Source organism: Macaca fascicularis, chromosome 11 (genome assembly GCF_037993035.2).
Source record: "Macaca fascicularis isolate 582-1 chromosome 11, T2T-MFA8v1.1".
Classification (NCBI taxonomy): Eukaryota; Metazoa; Chordata; class Mammalia; order Primates; family Cercopithecidae; genus Macaca; species Macaca fascicularis.
The window spans coordinates 15122567-15135686 of record NC_088385.1 but is presented as its reverse complement, the minus strand read 5'-3'; the positions used below and the strand labels follow the sequence as shown (position 1 = coordinate 15135686).

At 44.0% G+C, this 13120-nt stretch overlaps 1 protein-coding gene across 2 annotated transcripts in view; it reads right to left on the bottom strand.

Moving 5' to 3' along the window:
- BORCS5 (BLOC-1 related complex subunit 5) overlaps positions 1 to 13098 on the bottom strand; it is a 109237-nt gene extending 96139 nt beyond the window's left edge. Inside the window, exons 1-2 of one of the 2 annotated variants that reach the window (XM_045364771.2) lie at positions 12666 to 13098; positions 8564 to 8707 (exon numbers count right to left, since the gene is read on the bottom strand). In XM_045364771.2, coding sequence (XP_045220706.1) covers positions 8564 to 8707; positions 12666 to 12723 — 202 coding nt within the window. In that variant the 5' untranslated portion in view covers positions 12724 to 13098. The remainder of the gene's footprint in view (positions 1 to 8563; positions 8708 to 12665) is intronic. The other variant, XM_074006295.1, reaches the window with a different exon arrangement.
- Positions 13099 to 13120: the final 22 nt, after the last annotated feature.

The following is a 13120-nucleotide window of genomic DNA, read 5'->3' as shown; positions in this document are numbered from 1 at the left end:
CAAGGTCAGGAGATCAAGGCCATCCTGGCTAACATGGTGAAATCCCGTCTCTACTAAAAATACAAAATTAGCCGGGCAGGGTGGCGGGCACCTGTAGTCCCAGCCACTCGGGAGGCTGAGGCAGGAGAATGGCGTGAACTCGGGAGGCGGAGCTGGTAGTGAGCTGAGATCATGCCACTGCACTCCAGCCTGGGCGACAGAGCGAGACTGTGTCTCAAAAAAAGAAAAAAAAAAAAAAAGAAAAAGAAAAGAAAGAAAATGAAGAGCAAAATGGGAGACCTAAATCCAACCATATCAATTTACACACTAATTAAAAGGCAGACTATCAGCCTAGATATAAAACCAAGACCCTACTATATGCTGTCCACAAGAGATGCCTTTTAAATATAAAGACATAAATCGATAAAAATAAGTAAAGAATAGTAAAATGTATACTATGCAAATACTAAGTGTAAGAAAGCTGGAGTGGCTATATTGATACAAGACAAATTAGACTACAAGACAGGGGTAATAACACATCGATAGGACATTTTCATAAAGATGGATCAATATAATAATCATTAATGCATATATGCCTAATAACAGACTTTCAAAACATACAAAGTAGAAACCAATGGAATAAACGGAATAGACAAATTAACAAAAATGGCTGGATATTTGAACACCTCTCTTTCATTAAGTGATCAAATTAATGAAATAAATCAATACAGACAGACAAGATTTGACGATCACCCTTTCTTGACCTAATTGATATTTATAGAACACTACACCCATTAACTACAGAACACATTCTTTTCAAGTGCACATTACTCGCCTAAGAAGATTCAGTATTTGTTGAATAAATAAAATGAATAAATACATAATACACAAGCGGAAGATGGAACATGCTGAATTTAAAGTGACTGTATGGGCCGGGCGCGGTGGCTCAAGCCTGTAATCCCAGCACTTTGGGAGGATCACGGGCGGATCACGAGGTCAGGAGATCGAGACCATCCTGGCTAACACGGTGAAACCCCATCTCTACTAAAAATAATACAAAAAACTAGCCGGGCGAGGTGGCGGGCGCCTGTAGTCCCAGCTACTCAGGAGGCTGAGGCGGGAGAATGGCGTAAACCCAGGAGGCGGAGCTTGCAGTGAGCTGAGATTCGGCCACTGTACTCCAGCCCGGGCGACAAAGCAAGACTCCGTCTCAAAAAATAAATAAATAAATAAAGTGACTGTATGGACAAACAGAACGAGTCATTGGACAAACAGAACAAGAAGTTGCAGCTGGCCAGGTGCAGTGGCTCACACCTGTAATCTCAGTGTTCTGGGAGGCCAGGGTGGGAGGTTTGCTTGAGCCCAGGAGCTTGAGACCAGCTTGGACAACAAAGTGACACCCCATCTCTAAATTAAAAAAAAAAAAAAAAAAAAAATTAGCCAGGTGTGCCACATCTGTGGTCCCAGCTCCTTGGGAGGCTGAGGTGGGAAGATCACTTGTACCTGGGAGGTCAAGGCTGCAGGGAACTATGATCGTGCCACTGCACTCCAGCTTGGATAACAGATCAAGATCCCATCTCAAAAAAAAAAGAAGAAAAAAGGAAAAGAAAAAAAAGTTGAAGTTGATGACAGAGACTTACGATCATCTTGATGTCTATATTTCAGAATACTTAAAGCTCCTTAGAATCTTGGTTTTCCAAAAGAACACTAGGCAAAATGCTGTGCAGAGAGGAATAGAGACTAATGAATAGATTTAAAAAAACAAGAAAAACAGAATACCATTGGGTGGGGAGGTATCACAAGCTAAAGGAAGGGAGTTTTAACAAGTGGGATGGAAATCTGTGTTAAATATGGAAAAGAGGAGGAGGATGTGAACTGAGAAAATAACTTCATGCATGAAAAGAAAACACTAGTAATCCTCCAAAGCAGCAAATATGGATGAAACTATATATATGAGAGCCTATCCAGGGGAACTTCCCAAATGGCAGAGGTATCAAGGATGCAGGGACAGCATGTAGCAGCCATGGAGTCAGTGAGTTTAGCAGAAGAAATGAGAAAAGAGAAAGCACGGTAGCCAGGAGGGCAGCTAAATCGAAAGGAAGTGTTTGTCTCGTTTTTAAGATGGGAAAAGCTATATATTCCAACAAGAGGAAAGAGGTCCACTAAGCTGGTTGCTAGACCCCAAAAAAAAAAAAAAAAAAAACAACAAAAAAAGGCAGGAGCAAAGTCCCAGCAAATGGAAAGAGTGAAACAGAATGGCATTAAGTTTCAGAGAAAGGCATGGATACCCTCTCTGAGATATAATGGAAAGAAACAAGAATGGATGCAGGCACACAGAGATTTATGGGAGTGAGGGGGAAAATGAGGGTGTTCTGGTGAGACAGCTTCACTTTCTCAATCGGTTGAAAGCAACCATTCACCTAGTACTTCCCCATCTTCTGAGTAAGGCTAACTCAATGCTGGTAAACAGCTATGTTTATTCTTGTTTTTGTTTTTACACACAACTCACACTTCTCTGAACAGCCATGATTAACAGCTTAACTGAAGAGCTATTACAAATACAAATCTATAAAGTAATCAGGAATAAGTCATCAATCTTTCCGACATGGTATTTGGGGGAAAATAGACTTAGGATTACCCCTGGGTTTAGAGATGCCCTTTAAGCCATCCAGAGAAGACTGTGGCTCTGATTAAGATCCATTTTCTTGTCCCCTCCTTTGGCTGCCATTTTCCAATGCAATGATAAGGTCTGACAGCTGGTAGAGGCAGACATCTGATGAATGCAAAGACTTTTATTTGTCCAGATGATAGAAGAATGTGAAGAAACTGGTCATTTGAAACCTAGCTTCATCATGCTCTCCTTATTTATTGCCCTTTTTCCATTGCTTCATTCTCCCCTAGCTACACTTTCAAGCTCTAATTCTCAATGTTCCGTGTGATTTGAAAGCTTTCACTGCTGTTCCATGAGATTTCGCTCCACTATGAAAGCCCCAGGCTCTTTTTAATGATCAAAATCTACTTCACATGCATCATGTTCTTAACCAAACACCAAACTCCCAATAAAGTTGCTTAGTATCATTTCAGTATCTACACTGTATATGTTTGATCATCCTTGTTACTAACAAAGACAGTGTCTTCCCTAGGCAGCAAGACAATCTCTTATGTTGTACCCAAGGTCAGTAACAAAAATGACAGCTCAGTTGCAAAGAATGTCACATGCACGCATGTGTGTAAATATGCATATATTCATCTACTAAGAGTCAACAGAATAATTATTTTTGTAACTTTTATATATAAAACATCAACAATATTACTTTTGCAAATATTTCCTTTCTATGGAATGACATACAATAGAGCGGGATTCATTAAAAAATATAAGTGGTTGAATTTCAAGTAAGAAATCTATACAGGGTTTGTTAACTTCTTGGAATCTTGCTAACTTACATCAAATCTACTATTTTGTCTTTGTGTTCTGTCACAGCCATTTGTGGCTACTTTCTAATTTTCTAATCTTTAATTTCCTATAAAATGCTTTACATGTCAAAATAAATTACTGATTCAGACATTGCTATGAAAAACAGAAATCCCTTTGATCAAAAAAAGGAACAGATATTTGGATTATGGAGCATAAATTATACTCTGGTATATTTATGCAAAAGGGTTAAGGCCAAAGAATCTGCTTGCTTATTAAAAATGCAAACATTACCTCAGTCATACAAATAGCCCCAAACTCGCCCAGCCACTGCCTCTGCAGATCACCCACCAGCATTAGCATTACATCATATGACATTATGAAACAATAGTGAACTCTGTGTAATACTTGAATATATTGTTTTGAAAGAATAAACTGTCATTAAGTTGAATAAAAGCTTTCTGAAATCAAACCTGGGGGGTACAGCCTTCACTGTGTGGCCTTTTTACTATTTTGAGGAATGGCCTCATCCTGAAAGCAGGAAAGGGGGAAAAAGAGATCAGAGTATAAAGGCGACAGTGATGTGTGGCCCCTGAAGCAGCTCAGGAGGCAGAGGGCAGGGCTTTTAATTATCAGGCAGAACAATGTCAAAGCAGGAGGCTCTGCAACAAATGCTGCACCTAAAAACCCAAACAACCTCACACCCACCACGCCAGTTCCTGTATATCCTAGTGATTTCTATAATGGGCTTTGCTGGAATTGGAAATGAAGTCTCATTCTATGCCTTGATGCAATCTTAAAATGTGCTATCACTTACAGCCATGTGACTTCAAGCAATTAATTGAAGCTATCTAGGCCTCAATATTTTAATCTATAGGCCGGGCGCGGTGGCTCAAGCCTGTAATCCCAGCACTTTGGGAGGCCGAGATGGGCGGATCACGAGGTCAGGAGATCGAGACATCCTGGCTAACACGGTGAAACCCCGTCTCTATTAAGAAATACAAAAAACTAGCCGGGCGAGGTGGCGGGCGCCTGTAGTCCCAGCTACTCGGGAGGCTGAGGCCGGAGAATGGCGTAAACCCGGGAGGCGGAGCTTGCAGTGAGCTGAGATCCGGCCACTGCACTCCAGCCTGGGTGACAGAGCGAGACTCCGTCTCAAAAAAAAAAAAAAAAAAAAAAAAAAAAATTTTAATCTATAAAAATGGAAAGAACAATAGCTATTATGTAGAAGCATGGGGGATAAGATACCATTATCAAAATTACACTTATCATTCCCACCCCCTTTGCCTATCTTTCCTAATCACTGCCCAAGATGTTTCGTCTTCACAAGTGAAACATGAGCATTGCCTTAAATGCTCACTGGCTTTTTGCTTGCTGTAGTCTGGCCACAGCCACATGTTGTCATTTCTAGATTCATGCCATTCTCATCAAGTGGGGGTGCAGTGAGAGGATGAATTATAGAAACTATTTTCTATAGTATTTTTTAAAACTTGGGCCAGGCATGGTGGCTCATGCCTGTAGTCTCAGCACTTTGGGAGGCTAAGGTAGGAGGCGCACTGGAGTCCAGGAGCTTGAGACCAACATGGGCAACATAGTGAGACCCTGTCTCTACAAAAAAAAAAAATGCATTTTAATTAGTCGGGTGTGGTGGTGCACACTGTAGTCCCAGCTACTCTGGAAGTTGAGGTGGGAGGATCACTTGAGCCCAGGAGGTTGAGGCTGCAGTGAGCTATGATCTCATCTCTACCTTCCTTAACCAAATCCCAGATAACCTCTTCCTATAACCTGCTCCTTACTAGCCTTCCTCCTTCCTACACCTATTCTCAATGTTCTTAATAACCAAGGCTCAAGGAAGTGGAAAAACAAAGCCAGACAACCTAATAGTTGGTGGCAAAGTCCCAGTTAAAACTCATTTATCAATGAAACCAGGTCCAGTTGCATTGCATTAACTGTATCACATTAATTATTCACTTTTAGGGCACTCGGTGATGATTTATTTATTTTGAGACAGAGTCTTGCTTTGTCGCCCACACTGGAGTGCAGTGATGCAATGTTGGCTCACTGCAAGCTCCACCTCTTGGGCTCAAGCGATACTCCCACCTCAGCCTCCTGAGTAGCTGGAACTACAGGTGCCCACCACCATGCCCAGCTAAGTTTTGTATTTTTTGTAGAGACAGTGTTTTGCCATGTTGGCCAGGCTAGTCTCAAACTCCTGTGCTCAGGTGATCCAACCGCCTCGGCCTTTCAAAGAGCTAGGATTATAGGCATGAGCCACCATGCCCAGCCCTCAGTGATGACTTCAAATCTGAGGTTAGCTTCCCTTAACACCAAGTCTTCTCCTACATATTTCCCCTACTAGTGATTATCATAAAACGAATTACAGTTAATCCTTGAACAACATGGGTCTCAACCCCATGGGTCCACTTATACGTGGATTTTCTTCTGCCTCTGCCACCCCTAAGACAGCAAAACTAACCCCTCCTTTTCCTCCTTCTCAGCCTACTCAACGTGAAGACAATGATGAAGATCTTTCTGATGATCCACTTCCACTCAATGAATAGTTAATATATTTTCTCTTCCTTTTAATTTTCTTTTCTTTTCTTTTTTTTTTTTTTTTGGAGACTGAGTCTCACTCTGTCGCCCAGGCATGATCTCAACTCACTGCAACCTCTGCCTCCTGGGTTCAAGCGATTCTTGTGCCTCAGCCTCCCAAGTAGCTGGGACTACAGGTGCACGCCACCACACCCAACTAATTTTTGTATTTTCAGTGGAGATGGGGTGTCAGCATGGTGGCCAGGCTGATCTCGAATCCCTGACCTGAAGTGATCCATCCTCCTCAGCCTCCCAAAGTACTGGGATTACAGGCATGAGCCACTGCGCCTGGCCTTCCTTATAATTTGCTTCATACATTTTCTTTTGTTTAGTTTACTTGATTGTAATAATACAGTATATAATACATATAACATAAAATATGTGTTAATCAACTGTTTCTGCTATCAGTAAGGCCTCTAGCAAACAGAAGGCTATTAGTAGTCAAGTTTTGGGTAAGTTGAAAGTTATATGCAGATTTTTGTGGGTTTTTTTGTGGTTTTTTTCCCCCTGAGATGGAGTTTCACTCTTGTTGCGCAAGCTGGAATGCAACGGCACAATCTCGGCTCACTGCAACCTCCATCTCCCGGTTCTAGCAATTCTCCTGCCTCAGCCTCCCGAGTAGCTGGGATTACAGGCGCGCGCCACCATGCCCGGCTAATTTTTTGTATTTTTAGTAGAAACGGGATTTCACCATGTTGGCCAGTATGGTCTCGATCTCCTGACCTCAGGTGATCCACCCACCTCAGCCTCCCAAACTGCTAGGATTATAGGCCACCATGCCCAGCAGACTTTTTTTTTTGAGACAGGATCTCACTGTGTCGCCTAGGCTGAAGTGTACTGACACGACTACTGCTCACTGCACCCTTGACTTCCTGGGCTCAAGCGATCCTCCTATGTCAGCTTCCCAAGTAGCTAGGACGACAGACATGTGCCACCATGCCTAATTTTTTGTATTATCTGTCAAGACAGAGTTTCACTGTATTGCCCAGGCTAGTCTTGAACTCTTGGACTCAAGTGATCCTCCTGCCTCAGCCTCCCAAAGTGCTGGAATTACAGGTGTGAGCCACCATGCCCTACTATTGTTAGCTTCTTTAGAGAATCACATTATTCCTCAAAATCATGAAAACTAAGAAGATGAATAGGCCAGGCGAGGGGGCTCACGCCTGTAATCCCAGTGCTTTGGGAGGCCGAGGCGGGTGGATCACCTGAGGTCAGTAGTTCAAGACTAACCTGACCAACATGGTGAAACCCCATCTCAACTAAAAAAAAAAAAAAAAATTTTAGCTTGGCATGGTGGCAGGCGTCTGTAATCCCAGCTACTTCAGGAGGCCGAGACAGGAGAATTGCTTGAACCTGGGAGGCGGAGGTTGCAGTGAGCCAAGATCACGCCATTGCACTCCAGCCTGGGGGACAAGAGCGAAAACTCTGTTTCAAAAAAAAAAAAATATATATATATATAGTGTTATTTTACATAAAAGTCAGAATGTTTACCAAAGTCTAACCCTGAGGTCTGTAGGGAAGAAATTGAAAGCTTGTATTTCCTTATCTATGAAACAGATGAAGCACTGGTAAGAATAAGACAATATATGGATCATCTATAAAGCACCATTTGTTTTTGTTTTTTAAATAGTGTGGAACAGTGTAACATAAGATTTGACATCAATGAAGAAGGTTCAAGTTCAACCTCTCTATATGCCAGCTGCCTGATCTCACCCTAATCACTGAAACACGTTTAACGATGTAAGAATTAAAGGGATGATATGTGTATGAGGAGGGACCTCTTAATACAAATAGCTATGTAAATGTAAGATGTTTTACATTGTATTATACCAAGTTAAATAAACCAGGGCCTTATGTTCATTATTTCCTAATCTTTAGTGGGGGTGAGGGAGGAGGGAACTAAAGGACTCTTACAGCAGAAACACCAGTTAATATAAAATCATCTCCACCACTTAATGGAGACACGAAAATAATAAAGTTGTGGCCTTGGTGTCAAAAGGTAACTACCACAATATATGTGGTAGTAATCTCTAACTGGGTGGGTAATCTCTCTTTTCAAACACACACTCTCACATAAAACAGCCACCAGGATTAATTACAAGTGTATCAGTAGTGATGGAGATTTTCTCTATGGATCTGAACTAGTCCACCCACTGTCCGGATCACAAATAACAATGAAAATCTTTTCATGGGAATATAACAGGAAAGGGCCATTTTCGACCTCATTCATTCACTTAGTCCCTATCTTATACCAGGTTCTATTTCAAGTGCTGGGAATTCAACAGTGAGCAAAAGAGGAAATACCTGCCATCATGGAGCTCACATTCTAGCAGAGAAATATAGACAGTAAACATATTTGCAATAGGTCAATGATAATTAAGGGCTATAGAGAAAAACAGGTAGGGAAAGGTCTGCAATTTTTAATTAGGGAAATCAAGAAAGGCTTCACTGAGAAGATGCCATTTAAACAAAGACCTAAAGGAGATGAGAGAGCAAAATAAATGCATACGTAGAAAGAAAGTAGTAGGGCTACACAAATCTCTCCAGCAAGTTCAGATAAAACAAAATGCAATCCTTTACCTTTCAGAAGGGGCTGGAAGGTTGGAATCTCTTGCAACTTGATGACATCGGGATCGTTGCTGACGTTCCGTGAGGCCTGGGAGCCCTGAGCTACAACCACAATATCATCCATCTTGGCTCTATGCTTGGCTGGTGAAGGAGTCACTGAAAATAAAGTTACACTGCTTAGGAGATGCGTATTAGTTAGGCACCTCTGCCTCACCAAGGCAGTTTTCGGTGTAGTGATTAAAAACAATAATTTTATACAATGTAGCTATCTTGCAGTTGGGATTGGGGTGGCGGGGATGAATTATAGAAACTATTTTCTATAGTATTTTTAAAAACTCAGGCTGGAGCCAGGCACGGTGGCTCATGCCTGTGATCTTAGCACTTTGGGAGGCCAAGGCGAGCAGATCACCTAAGGTGAGGAGTTTGAGACCAGCCTGGCCAACATGGCGAAACCCTGTCTCTACTAAAAATACAAAAATTAACAGGGCATGGTGGCGGGTGCCTGTAATTCCAGCTACTCAGGAGGCTGAGGCAGGAGAATCATTTGAGCCCAAGAGGCAGAGGTTGGGGTGTGGTAAGATCACGCCACTGCACTCGAGCCTGGGCAACAGAGCGAGACTCTGTTGCGGAAAAAAAAAAAAAACACCACCTCGGGCTGGGCGTGGTGGCTCATGCCTGTAATCTCAGCACTTTGAGAGGCTGAGGCAGGAGGATCACCAGCGTCCAGGAGTTCAAGACCAACCATAGTGAGACCCTGTCTCTACAAAAAAAAAAAAATTATTTTAATTAGTCAGATGTGGTGGTGCACACTATAGTTCCAGCGACTCAGGAAGCTGGGATGGATCACTTGAGCCCAGGAGGTCAAGACCGCAGTGAGCCATGATCACACCACTTCATGGGTAAGAGAACGACAGTCTCAAAAAACAAAACAAAACAACAACAACAACGAAAACCCTCAGACATTACAGGAATTTATTTTATTTTGATGCAGAGCCTCACTCAGTTGCCAGGCTGGAGTACAGTGGTGCAATCTCCGCTTACTGCAACCTCCGCCTCCTGGGTTCGAGTAATTCTCCTGCCTCAGCTTCCTGAGTAGCTGGGACTATAGGCACATGCCACCACACCCGATTAATTTTTGTATTTTTAGTAGAGGTGGGGTTTCACCATATTGGCCAGGCTGGTATCACGAGGTCTCAAACTCCTGACCTCGTGATACAACCGCCTTGGCCTCCTAAAGTGCTGGGATTACGGGTGTGAGCCACCGCACCTGGCCCATTACGGGATTATATAACATGAATAAACTTCTTTCGTAACTAAACGTTTTCTTTTTCAGCACATAAAAGTATAGGCAGATTGTTTTCATTTTCTCCTTCTTTAATTATCCTGATATCTTGACATATATATATATATCCCTATTTCTAAAACGAGAAATAAAGGGTACAAAATTTAACTGGGACTTGCCCAAAGTCAGCAGTGCTAGAAAGTTAGGAAAGGAATTAGAGGTCTCTAAGTTACTGGTACACAAGGCCCATCTCCGCGACACTGGAGTTGCAAAGCTGTCTATCCACCCTACCACATCAAGCCAGCTATGTTAAGTCCAGGAAAACACCCTAGTCTCAACCCCCAAATGACTGGCCTATTCCAGAGGCTTCAGCCTCTTTTTTTTTTTTTTTTTTAAGTCAACGTGGCTGGGCACGGTGGCTCACGCCTGTAATCCCAGCACTTTGGGAGGCCAAGGCAGGTGGATCACTTGAGGTCAGGAGTTCGAGATTAGCCTGTCCAACATGGTAAAACCTTATCTCTACTAAAAACACAAAAATTATCCAGGCGTGAGGTCCCTGTAATCCCAGCCACTCAGGAGGCTGAGGCATGAAAATTGCTTGAACCCGAGAGGCAGAGGTTGCAGTGAGCCAGGATCATGCCATTGCACTCCAGCCTAGGCAACAGTGAGACTCTGTCCCCTCCACCCCCCAAAAAAAGTTTATTATTTAAACTCCTGGACTCCAGCAATCCTCCCACCTGGGCGTCCTGAGTAGCTAGGACTTCAGCCCCCTCATTCTTAAAATTATAGCATTAGTCCAGGGCAAAAATAGCCAGTAAGTCCATTCTAGGCTGAGGCAAAAATCAGAAATTTGGAGGACAAAGGAGGAGATCAATTCAGGTTCCTTGGGAGAAAGTAATCCATTTGGAGGGAAGTGATTCATATTATAAAGGACTCCCTGGACCAAGAAATCATCCTCTCCCCCAAATATCTTCCAGACTGGGGCATGAATGAATCTTTAAAGTGTTTTATGCTCTAGAAGGTAATATTCGCAGGCTCATTATAGTCATATCTCAAAGGTTAATCCAGGGATGCCATAGAACTGCTCTGTCTCCTAGAAGCTCGTCTCCAGAAGCTTGGCATTCCCTTTTTTAGAAAAATCTCTGCTGCTTTTATTTCTTTTCAAGAAATATTTCTTTACCTGTTTTGGTAATTTACCTAGCATTTTACAAAAGCCATGCCAGAAATCTTTCCTGCAATAAATTGTGATTCCTCCTTCCCCAGATGCCAGAGCAAAGGGGAGTTCGAAACATTCCAGCTAGCCTCTACTACCTTATCTGTAAAATGGGATTACTGCAAAAATTCTATGTAAATGTATGTAAAGTACTTGGCACAGGGGAATAGGCAAATTCTTTTTTTTTTTTTTTTTTTTTCTCTGTGGCCCAGGCTGGAGTGCAGTGGCCGGATCTCAGCTCACTGCAAGCTCCGCCTCCCGGGTTTACGCCATTCTCCCGCCTCAGCCTCCTGAGTAGCTGGGACTACAGGCGCCTGCCACCTCACCCGGCTAGTTTTTTGTATTTTTTAGTAGAGACGGGGTTTCACCGTATTAGCCAGGATGGTCTCGATCTCCTGACCTCCTGATCCGCCCGTCTCGGCCTCCCAAAGTGCTGGGATTACAGGCTGGAGCCACCGCGCCCGGGGGAATAGGCAAATTCTAACACCGGAAATGCGCAAATGCTGCTGGTTCATGGGCAAGCAAGCATATTAAAAAGATGCCACACCGCTTCCCCCCAAAATATGTTTCTGCCCTGCCATAGAGGCAAGAATGTCAGATGTCACAATGATTATATTTCTTACAACAAATATGACACTCTGGGCCTTCCAAGGAAATAGAAAAACGTAGCAAAGCTAATAGACGCTGCCCACCATTCAAAGCTGCCCCAATCCAGTCCCCCAGAATGTAGGTCTGAACTAGTCTTGAAGGTCACACTTCAAAGTGAAACACCCTTAGATCTATTAGCTTGCCTATTTATGAATTACAAATCCTATCAAGAACAGAGAACTTCTAAAATCGGGGACTCTTTTTAGGACCCAATTAACCAATTTGCATTAGCAACCCCGGAGCTTAGCCAAAGCACTCCCAGCTGTCCTGGCCTGCGTGGGTAACAAAAAAAGCAGCAAATGGTCCTCAATTAAACATCAGCTGTTTTATGTATTGAACACTCACTGTATCGCAAACACAATAATCCTCCCATTCTTGTCTCAAACGCTTAGAGGAATCTAAAATTCATGGACAGGGAACAACAATGGAAAACACCAGAGCCTGCTGTCTGGTCAACCTCTGTAAGATTAGAAAAGGACCAAGACACCTTCTGAGAAGAAAAAGCTGTTTCGGAGACCTCTGCACTCAAGAGTTCAAATAAGTGGACACCTATCACATATCCCTTCAGAAAAGGAACCTCTAACACCCGTTTTTAAGAAACAGCCTGTTCTTAGAGGTCCTATAATCCATCCACCGTGTGAGCCAAATCTCACTACATCAGCCATGAGCACTGAGCCAAAAATTAATTAGGTCGTCTTTTAAACAGTAGGCTGTAGCTGGGAGAAACGGCTGTTTTGAAAATAAATAATGGGCACCGGCGCCCACGCTGGCTTAGCTTGCAGTCACAGGCACTTCCATCAGGGGAATCGAGGCCAGGACAGATGGTGACTTTTTTTTTTTCCCCTAGTAACATGGTGAGGGATTTTTCTGTGCGTTCCCGTCCGCAGTCCCAGACCCCACTAGTCTGGGAGGCAGCCCGCTCTGCAAGCAGACAGGGCGGGCTGGATGGGGGGGTGGGTTAGGACACCGACCTGAGGAGTTCAGATCGTTGGGTCGGCTCTCGGCCTCGGAGCTCTGCTCACTGCCCATGATGCCGGCAGCGGTGGCAGCAGAAGAACGGCGGGCCGGGCGGTCACCGCTCCGGCGGCGGGCGACAGGGCAGGGGCCAGGGACCGGGACGGGGAGGCAAGGCAGAGTCTGGGCGGCGCAGCGAGGCTAATGTGTGGGGCTGACGCGTCCAGCCCACGCAGGGGCCTGGGCGGCGGGGGGAGAAGCCCTATTTGGGGAACAGAAACGCAAGGAGGCGCGGCGCGAATGCACCCGGCTCGCCCTCCTTCTTTCCGGGAGCCCTAAGAGAACCTGCAGATGACACTGGCTTTGCCGCACCTGCGGCCGGCGGGCGGCGCCGCTTTCACTCACTGGTTCACGCGCCGCAAGCTCGCTCCTTCCGGGATGCAGATGGGCGGTGCCGGCTACGCCCGACCGT